Source organism: Coregonus clupeaformis, chromosome 23 (assembly GCF_020615455.1).
Source record: "Coregonus clupeaformis isolate EN_2021a chromosome 23, ASM2061545v1, whole genome shotgun sequence".
NCBI lineage: Eukaryota > Metazoa > Chordata > Actinopteri > Salmoniformes > Salmonidae > Coregonus > Coregonus clupeaformis.
The window spans coordinates 55,882,728-55,901,981 of record NC_059214.1 but is presented as its reverse complement, the minus strand read 5'-3'; the positions used below and the strand labels follow the sequence as shown (position 1 = coordinate 55,901,981).

General features: G+C 46.2%; 1 protein-coding gene across 1 annotated transcript in view; it reads left to right on the top strand.

Annotated features, from left to right (window-relative positions):
• The window catches only part of LOC121536438 (glycerol kinase-like), a 40,871-nt gene extending 21,994 nt beyond the window's left edge, over nucleotides 1–18,877 (top strand). The window contains exons 10-19 of the mRNA XM_041843697.1: nucleotides 96–163; nucleotides 2,641–2,683; nucleotides 2,812–2,892; nucleotides 3,469–3,547; nucleotides 3,658–3,754; nucleotides 4,100–4,184; nucleotides 4,273–4,393; nucleotides 4,721–4,864; nucleotides 7,282–7,452; nucleotides 17,493–18,877. Of these exons, the coding sequence (XP_041699631.1) occupies nucleotides 96–163; nucleotides 2,641–2,683; nucleotides 2,812–2,892; nucleotides 3,469–3,547; nucleotides 3,658–3,754; nucleotides 4,100–4,184; nucleotides 4,273–4,393; nucleotides 4,721–4,864; nucleotides 7,282–7,452; nucleotides 17,493–17,503 (900 nt within the window). The 3' untranslated portion in view covers nucleotides 17,504–18,877. The remainder of the gene's footprint in view (nucleotides 1–95; nucleotides 164–2,640; nucleotides 2,684–2,811; nucleotides 2,893–3,468; nucleotides 3,548–3,657; nucleotides 3,755–4,099; nucleotides 4,185–4,272; nucleotides 4,394–4,720; nucleotides 4,865–7,281; nucleotides 7,453–17,492) is intronic.
• The last annotated feature ends 377 nt before the right edge of the window (nucleotides 18,878–19,254 follow it).

Sequence of the window (19,254 nt, the reverse complement as noted above, 5' to 3'; positions counted from 1 at the left end):
CTAGCATTGACAGTAATGACTGACCGAGGTCGGTCGGTCGGTTAGTGTGTGATGATGATGACTAAACTCTGTTGTTATTGTTTGTGATGTCACAGTGTCTCGGGGACCAGTCGGCTGCTCTGGTTGGTCAGATGTGCTTTCAGGACGGACAGGCTAAAAACACGTAAGACCTACTCAATCCCTTCTCCTCAAGGCAGGTCTTCTCTCCTTACTTGGAAAGACTGACCGTGATATCCATAGCATTCCCTTCTCCTCAAGGCAGGTCTTCTCTCCTTACTCGGAAAGACTGACCGTGATATCCATAGCATTTTTATTGAGGTCCATACCCATGTCACTTGAAGGTGGTGGTGGTGTGTGTGTAAACATTCGTCCTTAGACTGTCCATGTATCCGTGAGGCAGTTATAAACAAAAGAGGAGGGGCTTTGACTCCGCCATTGTTTGGGAGGCTACCACGGTGCCTCTGTATCTCTGCTTTTCTGTGTGTGGCCTGCTGGTGTCACCATGGTAGAGCTCGTTGTGTTCACAGCATGGGTGTGGCTATGGTGTGGTTGATTAGGCCTAGCAGACACATTCATTCTCTGGAACTGGACGTGCTGGTTTAGGTCGTCAGAAAACACAGCCGTTAGAATATTTGAGTCAGTAGAATGTTCTGTATAAGCCTGGCTCCTCTCTAGCCTGGCTCCTCTCTAGCCTGGCTCCTCTCTAGCCTGGTTCCTCTCTAGCCTGGCTCCTCTCTAGCCTGGTTTCTTCCTAGATTCCTGCCTTCTAGAGAGTGTTTCAGCCACTGTGCTTCAATATCTGCATTGCTTGATCTTTTGGGGTTTCAGGCTGGGTATACAGTGGGGAGAACAAGTATTTGATACACTGCTAATTTTGCAGGTTTTCCTACTTACAAAGCATGTAGAGGTCTGTAATTTTTTATCATAGGTACACTTCAACTGTGAGATACGGAATCTAAAACAAAAATCCAGAAAATCACATTGTATGATTTTTAAGTAATTAATTTGCATTGTATTGCATGACATAAGTATTTGATCACCTACCAACCAGTAAGAATTCCGGCTCTCACAGACCTGTTAGTTTTTCTTTAAGAAGCCCTCCTGTTCTCCACTCATTACCTGTATTAACTGCACCTGTTTGAACTCATTACCTGTATAAAAGACACCTGTCCACACACTCAATCAAACAGACTCCAACCTCTCCACAATGGCCAAGACCAGAGAGCTGTGTAAGGACATCAGGGATAAAATTGTAGACCTGCACAAGGCTAGGATGGGCTACAGGACAATAGGCAAGCAGCTTGAGAAGGCAACAACTGTTGGCGCAATTATTAGAAAATTGAAGAAGTTCAAGATTACGGTTAATCACCCTCGGGCTGAGGCTCCATGCAAGATCTCACCTCGTGGGGCATCAATGATCATGAGGAAGGTGAGGGATCAGCCCAGAACTACACGGCAGGACCTGGTCAATGACCTGAAGAGAGCAGGGACCACAGTCTCAAAGAAAACAATTAGTAACACATTACGCCGTCATGGATTAAAATCCTGCAGCGCACGCAAGGTCCCCCTGCTCAAGCCAGCGCATGTCCAGGCCCGTCTGAAGTTTGCCAATGACCATCTGGATGATCCAGAGGAGGAATGGGAGAAGGTCATGTGGTCTGATGAGACAAAAATAGAGCTTTTTGGTCTAAACTCCACTCGCCGTGTTTGGAGGAACCCCAAGAACACCATCCCAACCGTGAAGCATGGAGGTGGAAACATCATTCTTTGGGGATGCTTTTCTGCAAAGGGGACAGGACGACTGCACCGTATTGAGGGGAGGATGGATGGGGCCATGTATCGCGAGATCTTGGCCAACAACCTCCTTCCCTCAGTAAGAGCATTGAAGATGGGTCGTGGCTGGGTCTTCCAGCATGACAACGACCCGAAACACACAGCCAGGGCAACTAAGGAGTGGCTCCGTAAGAAGCATCTCAAGGTCCTGGAGTGGCCTAGCCAGTCTCCAGACCTGAACCCAATAGAAAATCTTTGGAGGGAGCTGAAAGTCCGTATTGCCCAGCGACAGCCCCGAAACCTGAAGGATCTGGAGAAGGTCTGTATGGAGGAGAGGGCCAAAATCCCTGCTGCAGTGTGTGCAAACCTGGTCAAGAGCCACAGGAAACGTATGATCTCTGTAATTGCAAACAAAGGTTTCTGTACCAAATATTAAGTCCTGCTTTTCTGATGTATCAAATACTTATGTCATGCAATAAAATGCTAATTAATTACTTAAAAATCATACAATGTGATTTTCAGGATTTTTGTTTTAGATTCCGTCTCTCACAGTTGAAGTGTACCTATGATAAAAATTACAGACCTCTACATGCTTTGTAAGTAGGAAAACCTGCAAAATCGGCAGTGTATCAAATACTTGTTCTCCCCACTGTGAGTACTCTGTGACAACTGCTGATATAAAAAAGGGATTTATAAAAATACATTTGAAATTCGATTTGATTTAGATAAACATGGTAAACACATCACCAGAGATGTCCCCAGATCTCCCTCTGGTCAGTTGATAGAAATAGAATCTAGATGAGATGGATTGTGTTTTTTATGGTCAGACTCATCTCCTTTTGAAACCGGTCCCGTTTCTATTTAAAGGTATGGAACTGGTTGCTTCCTGCTGAGAAACACAGGGGTCACGGTAAAATGGCTTTACAAGTATAAATCATATTGTCATTTTTCTTTTACAAAATGGTGTCTGTTGCTCTAAAATGACACGCCCTGTACCCTCTCTCTCTCTCTCTCTCTGTCTCTTTCGTCTGGTCTCAGCCTGTGATGTCAGATCACGGTCTCCTAACCACGCTGGCCTACAAACTGGGGAAGGACTCACCAGCCTGCTACGCTCTCGAGGTATACATCTACTGTCTGTTATACTAGTCCTGTTATACTAGTCCTGTTATACTGTTATACTAGTCCTGTTATACTAGTCCTGTTATACTAGTCCTGTTATACTAGTCCTGTTATACTGTTATACTAGTCCTGTTGTACTGCTATACTAGTCCTGTTATACTAGTCCTGTTATACTGCTATCCTAGTCCTGTTATACTAGTCCTGTTGTACTGTTATACTAGTCCTGTTATACTAGTCCTGTTATACTAGTCCTGTTATACTAGTCCCGTTATACTAGTCCTATTATACTGCTATGCTAGTCATGTTATACTAGTCCTGCTATACTAGTCCTGTTATACTGCTATACTAGTCCTGTTATACTAGTCCTGCTATACTAGTCCTGTTATACTATTCCTGTTATACTAGTCCTGCTATACTAGTCCTGTTATACTGGTCATATTATACTAGTCCTGTTATACTAGTCCTGTTATACTAGTCCTGTTATGCCTTGTCTGAAATGAAGCCCTGCAGTATGTTTGTGTCATGTTTTGATTGGCTCCTCTATGCTGGTGCTGACCTGTGATTGGTCTATTCCAGGGGTCGGTGGCCATAGCTGGGGCGGTGGTGCGCTGGCTGAAAGACAACCTGGGAATCATCCAGTCCTCCGCAGAGATAGGTGAGCTCTGCTCTGCAACACGCTGGACGTTTTTAGGTTGATTCATATTTACTGAAGACCCTCCTCACACTGCCCCTCTCATTCCTCCTCCCTCCCGCCTCCTCTCACAGAGAAGCTGGCAGGTGAAGTGGGCTCATCCTATGGATGTTACTTTGTTCCCGCCTTCTCTGGGCTGTACGCCCCCTACTGGGAGCCCAGTGCACGAGGGTGAGTGGCTATACGAGGGTGAGTGGCTATACGAGGGTGAGTGGCTATACGAGGGTGAGTGGCTATACGAGGGTGAGTGGCTATACGAGGGTGAGTGGCTATACGAGGGTGAGTGGCTATACGAGGGTGAGTGGCTATACGAGGGTAGGCCAGTTGCACCTAATTGTGAAACAACCCTTTGCGCTTCAGACGTCATGCATTTCACTTGGTTTTATGTGACAAAATGTCACTAGATTTGAGGTGTGTGTTTAAGTTAACATGCGTGTATTCTGGCCTCCATTTCAACAGAGCTGCCGGTTTATTTATCTCTCTCTCTCTCTCTCTCTCTCTCTCTCGTTTCAACAGTATCATCTGTGGGCTGACTCAGTTCACTAACAAATCTCACCTGGCCTTCGCTGCTCTGGAGGCTGTCTGTTTTCAGACTAGAGAAGTATGGCTCTGAGTTCCATTCAGACTCAATCGCACAAGTCAAGCATCAGACTTTGATATTAAACTAACAGATATATATAATTGTCCAGATCCTGGAGGCCATGAACCAGGACTATGGGGTTGCTCTGAGCCAGCTCCAGGTAGACGGTGGTATGACCTCCAACAGACTCCTGATGCAGCTGCAAGCTGATGTACTCTGCATCCCTGTGGGTAGGTACTCACACACACACACACACACACACACAAAAACACACACACACACACACACACACACTGCACTGAGGTAAAGCACATGCACTCGGTAATCTCTCACTTGAACTTTGACTCAACTACACACATTTGTGTGTCTACTTCCAAGGACGTACCAGGCACATTGACATCATGCACATGCACTCCGTCAAAACCCAAAACACACTACGCAGGGAGACACAGCTGCGACAGTACACTCTAACATGACCCTTTACCCAAATACACATACTCCCGAGGACGTGCAGTATTGGATTTCTGTGTGTGTGTGTGTGTCCGTTCCCCCCCCAGTGAAGCCGTCCATGTCAGAGACCACGGCGCTGGGTGCGGCCATGGCGGCGGGAGCAGCAGAGGGGGTCGGTGTCTGGAGCCTGACCCCTGGTGACCTCACAGCCATCCCCACTGAGAAATACCAACCCATGATCAACCCTGAGGGTGAGAGAGCAGCGTCAGACCTTGATCCGTAGCCAGGGGTTGGGGTCAAAGTGAATTGAAAACGCCAGTGTTTTCTTTTGAGGATTTTAACAATTAATTAATTAAATTTTAAATCCACTTCTTCAATTGGCTTATTTGGAAAACTGAATCGACCCCAACCCTGTCATCGTTAGGTATGACCATGAAGCATGACCATCATTTGATTTGAGATACCATATCAATTTTTGCCTCATACTGCCATCTGGTGGTTAAATGTCTATTACATTAAGGCCATTCAGTTTATATTCTCAAACCCGACCTTGGGCAACAGTGACTAGGGTCTGGTTTCAATGATGGACTCTTTTGGCTTAGATGCTTTATGCCACTGCTTACGTCACTAATTTATCTGCTTTAATAAAATGCTAAATACATTGCTCAAAAAAATAAAGGGAACACTTAAACAACACAATGTAACTCCAAGTCAATCACACTTCTGTGAAATCAAACTGTCCACTTAGGAAGCAACACTGATTGACAATAAATTTCACATGCTGTTGTGCAAATGGAATAGACAACAGGTGGAAATTATAGGCAATTAGCAAGACACCCCCCAATAAAGGACTGGTTTTGCAGGTGGTGACCACAGACCACTTCTCAGTTCCTATGCTTCCTGGCTGATGTTTTGGTCACTTTTGAATGCTGGCGGTGCTTTCACTCTAGTGGTAGCATGAGACGGAGTCTACAACCCACACAAGTGGCTCAGGTAGTGCAGCTCATCCAGGATGGCACATCAATGCGAGCTGTGGCAAGAAGGTTTGCTGTGTCTGTCAGCGTAGTGTCCAGAGCATGGAGGCGCTACAAGGAGACAGGCCAGTACACCAGGAGACGTGGAGGAGGCCGTAAGAGGGCAACAACCCAGCAGCAGGACTGCTACCTCCGCCTTTTGTGCAAGGAGGAGCAGGAGGAACACTGCCAGAGCCCTGCAAAATGATGACCTCCAGCAGGCCACAAATGTGCATGTGTCTGCTCAAACGGTCAGAAACAGACTCCATGAGGGTGGTATGAGGGCCCGACGTCCACAGGTGGGGGTTGTGCTTACAGCCCAACACCGTGCAGGACGTTTGGCATTTGCCAGAGAACACCAAGATTGGCAAATTCGCCACTGGCGACCTGTGCTCTTCACAGATGAAAGCAGGTTCACACTGAGCACGTGACAGACGTGACAGAGTCTGGAGATGCCGTGGAGAACGTTCTGCTGCCTGCAACATCCTCCAGCATGACCGGTTTGGCGGTGGGTCAGTCATGGTGTGGGGTGGCATTTCTTTGGGGGGCCGCACAGCCCTCCATGTGCTCGCCAGAGGTATCCTGACTGCCATTAGGTACCGAGATGAGATCCTCAGACCCCTTGTGAGACCATATGCTGGTGCGGTTGGCCCTGGGTTCCTCCTAATGCAAGACAATGCTAGACCTCATGTGGATGGAGTGTGTCAGCAGTTCCTGCAAGAGGAAGGCATTGATGCTATGGACTGGCCCGCCCGTTCCCCAGACCTGAATCCAATTGAGCACATCTGGGACATCATGTCTCACTCCATCCACCAACGCCACGTTGCACCACAGACTGTCCAGGAGTTGGCGGATGCTTTAGTCCAGGTCTGGGAGGAGATCCCTCAGGAGACCATCCGCCACCTCATCAGGAGCATGCCCAGGCATTGTAGGGAGGTCATACAGGCACATGGAGGCCACACACACTACTGAGCCTCATTTTGACTTGTTTTAAGGACATTACATCAAAGTTGGATCAGCCTGTAGTGTGGTTTTCCACTTTAATTTTGAGGGTGACTCCAAATCCAGACCTCCATGGGTTGATACATTTGATTTCCATTGATAATTTTTGTGTGATTTTGTTGTCAGCACATTCAACTATGTAAAGAAAAAAGTATTTAATAAGATTATTTCATTCATTCAGATCTAGGATGTGTTATTTTAGTGTTCCCTTTATTTTTTTGAGCAGTGTAGTAGCTAGCAAGATGTAGATCAAGGAGGTTATTTTTTAATGAGTGCATTTCGGAAGTGGCCACTTTGCATCAACTACCTTAACTAAAACCACTGCAAAGGTTTTAACTGCAAACTTTAGTTTTGAATCGCAAGGTTCTGGCATGTCTGCCTTGTGATTTGTTGGCAGAGTCCCCGGAAAATGTTTTCTCCCTTATCGACAGAGGAAGTGACATAGTTCCTCTATGCCAAGAGTCATTGAAACCAGACCCTAGTCTAAGGTCGGGTTTACAAGACTATTTGGTTTACATGACAGGCTCTCCGCTATTTTTGTCTCGTAGAGTGAGTTTAACACACTGACATCTAGTGGTTATATGTATGTACTGCAGTTACCTTGAGGACAGGCACCTCCAATGTAACGGTCTGTCCCTCTGTTTCTCCTGTAGAGAGTGAGTTCCGGTACACACGCTGGAAGAAGGCCGTCCAGAGGGCCATGAACTGGGAGACCACAGAGCCTATCAGCAATGGCAACGGTGCAATCAGCAATGGCAACGGTGCAATCAGCAATGGGAACGGCGCAATCAGCAATGGGAACGGTGCAATCAGCAATGGGAATGGTGAGCGTTGACCAATACAAACACCCTGTTTGTAACTGCATTGGCCATCTCATTTGTCATGGTCTATGCTGCACCATCTATGTATACATGGTAGTCTGACCGTGATACCCTGGGTCTCTCTATAGAGGATGACTGTGATACCCTGGGTCTCTCTATAGAGGATGACCGTGATACCCTGGGTCTCTCTATAGAGGATGGCTGTGATACCCTGAGTCTCTCTATAGAGGATGACTGTGATACCCTGAGTCTCTCTCTAGAGGATGACCGTGATACCCTGGGTCTCTCTATAGAGGATGACTGTGATACCCTGGGTCTCTCTATAGAGGATGACTGTGATACCCTGGGTCTCTCTCTCTAGAGGATGACCGTGATACCCTGGGTCTCTCTATAGAGGATGACCGTGATACCCTGGGTCTCTCTATAGAGGATGACTGTGATACCCTGGGTCTCTCTCTCTAGAGGATGACCGTGATACCCTGGGTCTCTCTATAGAGGATGACCGTGATACCCTGGGTCTCTCTATAGAGGATGACCGTGATACCCTGGGTCTCTCTATAGAGGATGACCGTGATACCCTGGGTCTCTCTATAGAGGATGACCGTGATACCCTGGGTCTCTCTATAGAGGATGACCGTGATACCCTGGGTCTCTCTATAGAGGATGACCGTGATACCCTGGGTCTCTCTATAGAGGATGACCGTGATACCCTGGGTCTCTCTATAGAGGATGACCGTGATACCCTGGGTCTCTCTATAGAGGATGACCGTGATACCCTGGGTCTCTCTATAGAGGATGACTGTGATACCCTGGGTCTCTCTATAGAGGATGGCCGTGATACCCTGGGTCTCTCTATAGAGGATGACCGTGATACCCTGGGTCTCTCTATAGAGGATGACTGTGATACCCTGGGTCTCTCTCTATAGAGGATGACCGTGATACCCTGGGTCTCTCTATAGAGGATGACTGTGATACCCTGGGTCTCTCTATAGAGGATGACTGTGATAGCCTGGGTCTCTCTATAGAGGATGACCGTGATACCCTGGGTCTCTCTATAGAGGATGACCCTGATACCCTGGGTCTCTCTCTCTAGAGGATGACCGTGATACCCTGGGTCTCTCTATAGAGGATGACCGTGATACCCTGGGTCTCTCTATAGAGGATGACCCTGATACCCTGGGTGTTACGGATACAGGTAGCCTGTGTCCTGTGTTTTTCTCTCCTTCTGCCCTAATCACAGGTGTCCTGTATGTTCCTGATTGGTGGTCGTTGAGGTGTCTGCTGATTGGACCAATCAGTGAACATTCCTGTGCATTGCACCACCTGTTACTCGTTTGTTCAATCACACATCCCATTGTATAAAAACCAGTCTTGTGTTTGTTGAGAGAGAGAGAGAATATTTCCGTATGTGAGTATGGACACGGTGGTGTCCTGTTTTTGGTTACTCACTAAGTTACTGGTTACTCTGGTTGGTACTTTTGTTAGACCACTGTTTTGTATGTGAGTAATGGATACTGTGATGTCCTGTGTATAGAGTACTCATTAATTTGTTGGTTACTCTGTTTGGTAACTATTGTGTGTTTCTGGGAAAAAGGGGAGTTTGAGCTAGCTGCCCTTGGGCATACATTTCCCGTAGAAAGAACTGTCTATAAACACTAGTTAGACCTGAGCGGACCACCCACTGTATTTTTGTATGGTAGCAGTAGCCTAGCGGTTCTTGAGGCAGGCAAGATCAGTTTAGGGGTGTTTTACACTATTGTTTCATTTCTTGGGTCCTGCTCAGCCCTTTTTCCCAAACCTTTACCGTGTGTTCAGAAATAAACCATTTGTGTTTGACGGTAGTTCATGGTTGTTGTGTCATATTTGTTCTCACTGTTCCATGCCACACTTATAATTTGCATGATTTATGTTACGGGTCTCATGTCCATCCACCCTAGACGTTTAGAGCCACGGGGTTCGTAACATAAAGTGGGGGCTCGTCTGGGATTTATCCCATGCTACTCATGCAAATTAGTAAGTGTCTGGTTCAGTGTTGAGCTTGGCAGCTGTCCTACCTGTTTTTTTTGTGTGTTCAGTAGTCGACGGCTCGTGTTGCTAGTAGGATGGCTACTTTTGATTTGGAAGCATTTTTGGAAAACCCTACGTGGGAGATTTTTGAGAATTGTCGTAGAGTGGATCTACAGGCTTTGGCTGACCACTTTTCTGTACCCCTACCGAGGGGTTTGGTGAAAGCAGAAGTTAGGGAAGTAGTGTTAGCGATATTATTGAACGAGCGAGTGCTTGAATTACCGCCGCCTGACCCTGCTGCTCCTGTAGGGGATGTGGTTGCTGCTCCTGTAAGCCCATCAGTGTCTGAGGACGAGGCTAAGGCTCCAGCCACATTGCCCCGTTATGACCCACTCTCCCCACTGACTGACAGTGATGCCAGGATCGATGTCCGCTCGACACGGCTCCAAATGGAGGCGGAAGAGCGGGCACAGATCAGGCAAGACAAGCTGGAGATGCGTAAGCTAGAGGTAGAACTGGAGACGCGTAGGCTTGATCAAGAACTGGAGACGCGTAAGATGGAACTGGAGGTGCGTAAAATGGAACTGGAGGCAGAAACAGCGAGGTTAGTCTCTGCTCATACTATGCCTGCTAGTGAGCCATCCTCACCAGCTGTGTCGGCTGCTACGTTTGATATTAGTAGGCAGATCACCTTGGTACCTGTGTTCAGGGAGTCAGAGGTTGATTCCTATTTCAGTGTTTTTGAACGGATAGCGGTAGCATTGAAATGGCCCGAAGAGGTATGGTGCCTATTACTTCAGTGTAAACTAACAGGTAAAGCCCAAGAGGTTCTGGCAGCGCTACCTCTTGAAGACAGTTTGAATTATGAAGTGGTCAAAGCTACTGTTCTTCGTGCCTATGAGCTTGTTCCTGAGGCATATCGACAGAGATTTAGGTCTCATAAAAAGTCTCCTACTCAGACTTATGTGGAGTTTGCTAGAGACAAAGGAAATCTGTTTGACAAATGGCACAGTGCTAGTAAGGTAACTGATTTTAACTCTCTACGAGAGTTAATCTTGTTAGAAGAGTTTAAAAATTGCTTACCGGAACGCATTGTAGTTTATCTGAACGAACAGAAAGTATCCTCACTGTCGGAAGCGTCTGTATTGGCAGACGAGTTTGTGTTGACGCATAAGAGCGTGTTTTCGGCTCGTACGGAGAGCAGGGCTGCGGAATTGCTAACTTTTAGTCCTAGTCGACCAGCAGTACATCCAGCACGCCCAAAAGATGTGCGTCACTGTTTCTATTGTCATAAGGTGGGACATATGGTTAATGATTGCTTTCTGCTAAAACGCAAACCGGGGATGCCTCCGCACGCCAGGCCGCCAACGGGTGTTGGGCTGATTCGTACGGTTGTAAGGCCGGAATCAAGACAGAGGCCTCATAGTGAATGTGGTTTGAAAGTCCCTGTCCCAGATCACAGTTATGAACCGTTCATTTTTGAGGGGTTTGTTTCTATATCAGATGACGGGCGTCTCAGCGTCCAGTTAGAATCCTCAGAGATACTGGTGCGGCGCAGTCGTTCATACTAGCTGATGTGTTGCCCTTGTCTAATAATACATATTGTGGTTCCAGTGTGTTAGTACAAGGAATTGAAATGGGATTTGTTCCAGTGCCATTGCACTTTGTGAACGTACACTCTGAGTTAGTCAGTGGATTGTTCAGAGTTGGCGTACGTCCTATGTTGCCAGTAAAAGGTGTGACATTTATAATGGGCAACGATATTGCCGGAGGAAAGGTGATACCCGTATTGGAGGTATTGGATAAAAGTGACCAGTCTCTCTCTGAGGAGCTGGCACAGGGTTATCCAGATGTGTTCCCCGCTTGTGCTGTCACACGTGCTCAAGCACGACAAGTGGGTGAAGTGATAGATTTGTCGAACACGATTCTATTCAGAGAGTGTGACCCAGAGGATAGTTCGGGTGCTACCTCTGGTAAACTGGTGCAGTCTGACCAACAGTCCAGAGAAAGGAAGAAGGATGTGGAACTTGTTGCTGAGGCAATACAGTTACCAGTTACTCGTGAGCAGCTGATCGCTAACCAACAGGTTGACATTAGCCTGGCTAAATGTTTTTCTAGTGTTGTCTCAGAGGAGGAGCTAAAGAAGAAAAACATGGCATACTTCATTGATGGTAATCTCCTCATGCGTAAATGGACATCCCATGTTGACGCTGGCGGAGATTGGAATGCTGTTTACCAAATAGTGATTCCTACAGCCTTTCGACAAAATGTTTTATCCCTCGCTCATGATCACCAGTGGTCCGGACATCTGGGAGTCACCAAGACTTATGATCGAGTTTTGCGACATTTCTTTTGGCCGGGTTTAAAACAAGATGTGGCTCAGTTCTGTCGGACTTGCCACATCTGTCAAGTAACTGGGAAACCGAACCAGGTTATTTCCCCGCGCCTCTTTGTCCCATACCGGCCATAGGTGAACCCTTCGAACATGTGATGGTTGATTGTGTTGGACCATTACCAAAAACAAAATCTGGTAAGCAGTTTATGTTGACAATTATGTGTGTGGCCACCAGGTACCCAGAGGCCATTCCTCTGCGAAGGATTACTGCTCCAGTGGTGAGTAAAGCCTTGATCAAATTCTTCTCAACTTTTGGGTTACCTAAGGTGATACAAACTGATCAGGGTACGAATTTCCTTTCTACACTTTTCAAACAAGTGTTAAAATCCTTGTCAGTCACACACCGTGTGTCAAGCGCATATCACCCAGAGTCTCAGGGTGCGCTTGAACGTTGGCATCAGACCCTGAAGTCTATGCTCCGTAAATATTGCATGGAATCTGAGAAAGATTGGGATGAGGGAGTTCCTCTAGTGTTGTTTGCTGTCCGTGAGACAGTACAGGAATCCCTAGGGTTCAGCCCAGCTGAACTGGTGTTTGGACACACCATGAGAGGACCTATGAAAGTCCTTAAGGATCAGTTTTTGTCACAAGAATTGTGTGTGAAAGAAAATGTGTTGGACTACGTTAGTCGCTTTCGTGAGCGCCTACATGCTGCCTGTGCTCTAGCAAAGGAAGCGCTGTCTTCCTCACAGAAACGGATGAAACGACACTATGACACACAGGCTGTTTCTCGTTCACTGCAGCCAGGTGACCGAGTTCTTGTATTGTTGCCTGTGCCAGGAGCGTCATTGTCAGCACGTTTCTCTGGTCCTTATGTCATTGAAAAGAAACTAAGTGAAACTGACTACGTGATACAGACTCCTGATAGAAAACGCCAATCTCGTGTGTGCCACGTTAACATGTTGAAGACATACCACACCAGACCCGTCACTCAGGTAGACAGTCCAGAGAAACTGGCCGAGTCGGCTGTCTCTATTGCTGCTACGGCTGTAGTGGGAGGTCATGTTAATGATGTGGACGGAGATGGTTTGGAGTTGCGCAATACTCAGAAGCAGTGTGCTAGATTGCCCAATTCAGAGATGCTGCTGTCTCTCCCGTCAAGCCTGATTCATTTAACGGACAGACAGTCAGATGATATTGTGAGACTATTACACAGCTTTCCATGTCTTTTTAATGATGTTCCTACATGTACAAATGTGTTAGAACATGACATTAATGTTGGAAACGCTGCACCTATCAAGCAACATGCTTATCGTGTCAACGTCGCTAAGAGAAAGATAATGAGGGGTGAGGTCGGTTATTTGCTGGAGAATAACCTGGCTATGCCAAGTTCAAGTCCTTGGAGTTCTCCGTGCATTCTGGTTCCTAAACCTGATGGGACATCCAGATTATGTACGGACTATCGGAAAGTCAATGCTGTCACAGTGCCCGACTCGTTCCCGTTACCCAGACTGGATGACTGTATTGATACTGTTGGTGCTGCTACTTATGTAACCAAACTAGATCTTCTAAAAGGTTACTGGCAGGTGCCATTAACCCCACGTGCCTCCGACATCTCTGCCTTTGTGACCCCAGATCACTTCCTACAATATGCTGTCATGGCATTTGGGATGCGGAACGCACCAGCCACTTTCCAACGCCTGGTTAACACAGTATTGGCTGGAGTTCCTAATTGTAGTGCTTACCTTGATGATCTGGTAATTTATTCAACTGAGTGGTCTGATCATGTTAACACTCTAAGGGTAGTGTGTGAACGTCTAGCAACCGCTTCTCTAACCCTGAACTTAGCAAAGTGCGAGTTTGGGAAGGCCACTGTTACTTATCTTGGTAAACAGGTCGGCCATGGTCAGGTGCGCCCTGTAGATGCCAAGGTCTCAGCTATAAACGCATTTCCCGCACCTACCACCAGAAGAGAGCTACGCCGTTTTTTAGGGATGGTTGGCTACTACCGTAGTTTCTGTAAAAATGTATCTGCGGTAGTTGCTCCATTAACGGATTTGCTCAGTCCGGCAAGAAAATTTGTATGGTCTGAAGATTGTTGTACTGCTTTCAACACTGCTAAAGCACTCTTATGTAGTACTCCTGTTCTTGCTGCGCCAGATTTTGAACGACCGTTTAAACTGGAGGTAGATGCAAGTGCCAGAGGTGCTGGGGCTGTTCTACTGCAGGAAGACCAGAGTGGAGTGGACCATCCTGTCTGTTATTTTTCACGGAAATTTAACAAATGTCAGACAAACTATTCCACCATTGAACAAGAAGCTCTAGCTTTGTTGTTAGCTCTGCAGTACTTTGAAGTTTATGTTGGTTCCAGTGCATTACCAGTGATAGTTTATACTGACCATAACCCCTTAGTTTTTCTCCACCGGATGTACAACCAGAACCAACGCCTTATGCGTTGGGCACTTGTCGTGCAAAATTATAATTTGGAGATCCGCCACAAAAAGGGGTTGGATAATGTGTTGGCAGATGCTTTGTCTCGTGTGTAATAATCTAGGTTTTTTTTTGTTATCCCGGCAGGATGATTTGTGAATTTGGGTGTTGTGATAGTACGTGTGTCGCAAACCATTGTGGTTTGCTCTTTTAAGGGTGGGAGTGTTACGGATACAGGTAGCCTGTGTCCTGTGTTTTTCTCTCCTTCTGCCCTAATCACAGGTGTCCTGTATGTTCCTGATTGGTGGTCGTTGAGGTGTCTGCTGATTGGACCAATCAGTGAACATTCCTGTGCATTGCACCACCTGTTACTCGTTTGTTCAATCACACATCCCATTGTATAAAAACCAGTCTTGTGTTTGTTGAGAGAGAGAGAGAATATTTCCGTATGTGAGTATGGACACGGTGGTGTCCTGTTTTTGGTTACTCACTAAGTTACTGGTTACTCTGGTTGGTACTTTTGTTAGACCACTGTTTTGTATGTGAGTAATGGATACTGTGATGTCCTGTGTATAGAGTACTCATTAATTTGTTGGTTACTCTGTTTGGTAACTATTGTGTGTTTCTGGGAAAAGGGGAGTTTGAGCTAGCTGCCCTTGGGCATACATTTCCCGTAGAAAGAACTGTCTAAACACTAGTTAGACCTGAGCGGACCACCCACTGTATTTTTGTATGGTAGCAGTAGCCTAGCGGTTCTTGAGGCAGGCAAGATCAGTTTAGGGGTGTTTTACACTATTGTTTCATTTCTTGGGTCCTGCTCAGCCCTTTTTCCCAAACCTTTACCGTGTGTTCAGAAATAAACCATTTGTGTTTGACGGTAGTTCATGGTTGTTGTGTCATATTTGTTCTCACTGTTCCATGCCACACTTATAATTTGCATGATTTATGTTACGGGTCTCATGTCCATCCACCCTAGACGTTTAGAGCCACGGGGTTCGTAACACTGGGTCTCTCTATAGAGGATGGCCGTGATACCCTGGGTCTCTCTATAGAGGATGACTGTGATACCCTGGGTCTCTCTATAGAGGATGACCGTGATACCCTGGGTCTCTCTATAGAGGATGACCGTGATACCCTGGGTCTCTCTATAGAGGATGACCCTGATACCCTGGGTCTCTCTATAGAGGATGACTGTGATACCCTGGGTCTCTCTATAGAGGATGACTGTGATACCCTGGGTCTCTCTATAGAGGATGACTGTGATACCCTGGGTCTCTCTCTATAGAGGATGACCGTGATACCCTGGGTCTCTCTATAGAGGATGACCGTGATACCCTGGGTCTCTCTATAGAGGATGACCGTGATACCCTGGGTCTCTCTATAGAGGATGACCATGATACCCTGGGTCTCTCTATAGAGGATGACTGTGATACCCTGGGTCTCTCTATAGAGGATGACCGTGATACCCTGGGTCTCTCTATAGAGGATGACCGTGATACCCTGGGTCTCTCTATAGAGGATGACCGTGATACCCTGGGTCTCTCTATAGAGGATGACCGTGATACCCTGGGTCTCTCTATAGAGGATGACCGTGATACCCTGGGTCTCTCTATAGAGGATGACCGTGATACCCTGGGTCTCTCTATAGAGGATGACCGTGATACCCTGGGTCTCTCTATAGAGGATGACCGTGATACCCTGGGTCTCTCTCTATAGAGGATGACCGTGATACCCTGGGTCTCTCTCTATAGAGGATGACCGTGATACCCTGGGTCTCTCTATAGAGGATGACCGTGATACCCTGAGTCTCTCTATAGAGGATGACCATGATACCCTGAGTCTCTCTATAGAGGATGACCATGATATCCTGGGTCTCTCTATAGAGAATGACCGTGATACCCTGGGTCTCTCTCTATAGAGGATGACCGTGATACCCTGGGTCTCTCTCTAGAGGATGACCGTGATACCCTGGGTCTCTCTCTATAGAGGATGACCGTTATACCCTGGGTCTCTCTCTATAGAGGATGACCGTTATACCCTGGGTCTCTCTATAGAGGATGACCGTGATACCCTGGGTCTCTCTATAGAGGATGACCGTGATACCCTGGGTCTCTCTCTATAGAGGATGACTGTGATACCCTGGGTCTCTCTATAGAGGATGACTGTGATACCCTGGGTCTCTCTATAGTGGATGACCGTGATACCCTGGGTCCTGTATAACTGCAGTGTTGGGACAGAAGGTAAACAGTGTTCCCTGGGGTGTCCCTCTCCCCATCTCAACTGACCTCTAGGGTCTGGGACATGTCTCACCCCTCTCCCCATCTCAACTGACCTCTAGGTCTGGGACATGTCTCACCCCTCTCCCCCTCTCAACTGACCTCTAGGTCTTGACCATGTCTCACCCCTCTCCCCATCTCAACTGACCTCTAGGTCTGGGACATGTCTCACCCCTCTCCCCATCTCAACTGACCTCTAGGTCTTGACCATGTCTCACCCCTCTCCCCATCTCAACTGACCTCTAGGTCTGGGACATGTCTCACCCCTCTCCCCATCTCAACTGACCTCTAGGTCTGGGACATGTCTCACCCCTCTCCCCCTCTCAACTGACCTCTAGGTCTTGACCATGTCTCACCCCTCTCCCCCTCTCAACTGACCTCTAGGTCTTGACCATGTCTCACCCCTCTCAACTGACCTCTAGGTCTGGGACATGTCTCACCCCTCTCCCCCTCTCAACTGACCTCTAGGTCTTGACCATGTCTCACCCCTCTCAACTGACCTCTAGGTCTTGACCATGTCTCACCCCTCTCCCCCTCTCAACTGACCTCTAGGGTCTGGGACAAGTCTCACCCCTCTCCCCCTCTCAACTGACCTCTAGGGTCTGGGACAAGTCTCACCCCTCTCCCCCTCTCAACTGACCTCTAGGTCTGGGACATGTTAGTTTATGTTTGTGTGTCTTGAGTGAGATGCTTCTCCATTCTAAGACTACCATAGCCAAAATATATTTGTTAACTGAAACCCTGAATTTAAGTAGAAAGTCAATTTTACATGAGATGCAACAACTGTAACCTGCACAAAATGGGGCATGCTACCTAACTGAAATGTGAGTGCCACTAATGCCATTGCAATGCATATATACCTCAGCCACTATTAACTGCCTGTGGTGATACATTCCATGAGTTTAAGATTGGGATTTTCATTAAAATAAAACGACAGACTCCTTTTGAGCTCATCTAAACCTGTCACCTTCTTCTGTCTCTCTCTCATCACACAGGACAGCACTAGTAGGATCTGAGCCAACACATTTCACTAGGAACCATTGGGGGATACATGTGGAGTTGAAGAAGGGGAAACATACAGAATGAACACCCACCCCCTCCATAGGTCCACCTAAATCTGATTGGTTTTTGGGCATGCTGCCTTCTTCCTGAGAGCATCCCTAGTCCACAGTCTGTTACCTCCTCTTAGTCCCATGGAGAAGGACCCTGCCTGTGAACTTCATCTGGGAAGAAAGGCCCACATATCAAAAGATGGAATCAATTGATGGAACTAGACTGTGATAAAGACTAATTATCCTGTGGAAGGAAAAAGACCGTCCCTATCATGTCTGTTTGTTTTTTTTACTATGAATTTATTAAGCAGCTGATATCTTAATGTTTTAATTTTTTGTTTGTCTCATATGTTTGGTCATTTTAACAAATGGTGATTTACTGTACATTTTTAAAAATACTAATTAAAATTACACTGGTTAGGAGTAGCTCTATCGTTGAACAGGCTACATATCTATAATGTGGAATGGAAGGCATGTTGAGAAATGGTTGCTACTCTGATGATCCTAGATCTACCTAGCTTATATATGGGTCCACTAGAAGGAACCTCTGTAGGAAAAGCGTCGCAGGTCCTTATAGCACTTTATAATTTACGATTTGCGTCTCGGAGTACATGAAATGGGTATCGTGCTCAACTGTTTTTAAATGGTAAATGTGTTTTTTTAAATCAATTAACAGTAATGCTTTTTGCAAGGGATTTATCAATTGGTAATGAATGGGGATGTAAAGGCAAGAAATAACTCGGTGAAAGAGGAATCTAAATGCTAACTGTACAAGAAGGTCAGTTGGTTATTAATTACTGAGAAATGTCAACCTGCAAAATGGTTTCAGGTCAGACTGTTGTAAGAAGAAATGAATCTGTCCAATAATAATAATAATAATAATAATATGCCATTTAGCAGACGCTTTTATCCAAAGCGACTTACAGTCATGCGTGCATACATTTTTGTGTATGGGTGGTCCCGGTTGTGCTTCATATCCCAAATGGCTGCTTTTGACATTGATACAGAGAACCATGGTATGGACCTTGGTATGTATAATGATCATATACATTTTCTTGAACTAATGTACAGTATGTAAATCTAATATGAAATCTAAAGCCCCCCTCATTCTGGGTATGGGAAGAAAGGGCCAGTATTCATATCATTTTGAGGTACAGGGGCCCTTAAAATGAGATTATTTTTAATTGTATTTTTTTGTCATGATTTGATGAAATGTTTTATTAGATTTTTCTCAAATGGGTTTGGGTGCCTCCATTCTGTTGTGAAAAGATGAATGTGACTTGAATGTGACAATGCACATTGCAATAAAGTTTTACTTAAAAAACGGTCTGGATTTTCCTTCACCGTTAAACCTGTCCTGTCTCATAATAATAATAATATGCCATTTAGCAGACGCTTTTATCCAAAGCGACTTACAGTCATGTGCGCATACATTTTTACGTATGGGTGGTCCCGGGGATCGAACCCACTACCCTGGCGTTACAAGCGCCATGCTCTACTAATCGACCACACAATGAAAGTGGCCTGAGGCATCATACCCGCAGTGGGAACAAGGGCACGTGCCCCTTAGATTTGTCCTGTATAAAAAATGTTTCAGATGTTAAATAACTTACTAAGCTTCATTTTTAAACCCACTTTTTTCCCCCCCATATACAGTGGGGGAAAAAAGTATTTAGTCAGCCACCAATTGTGCAAGTTCTCCCAC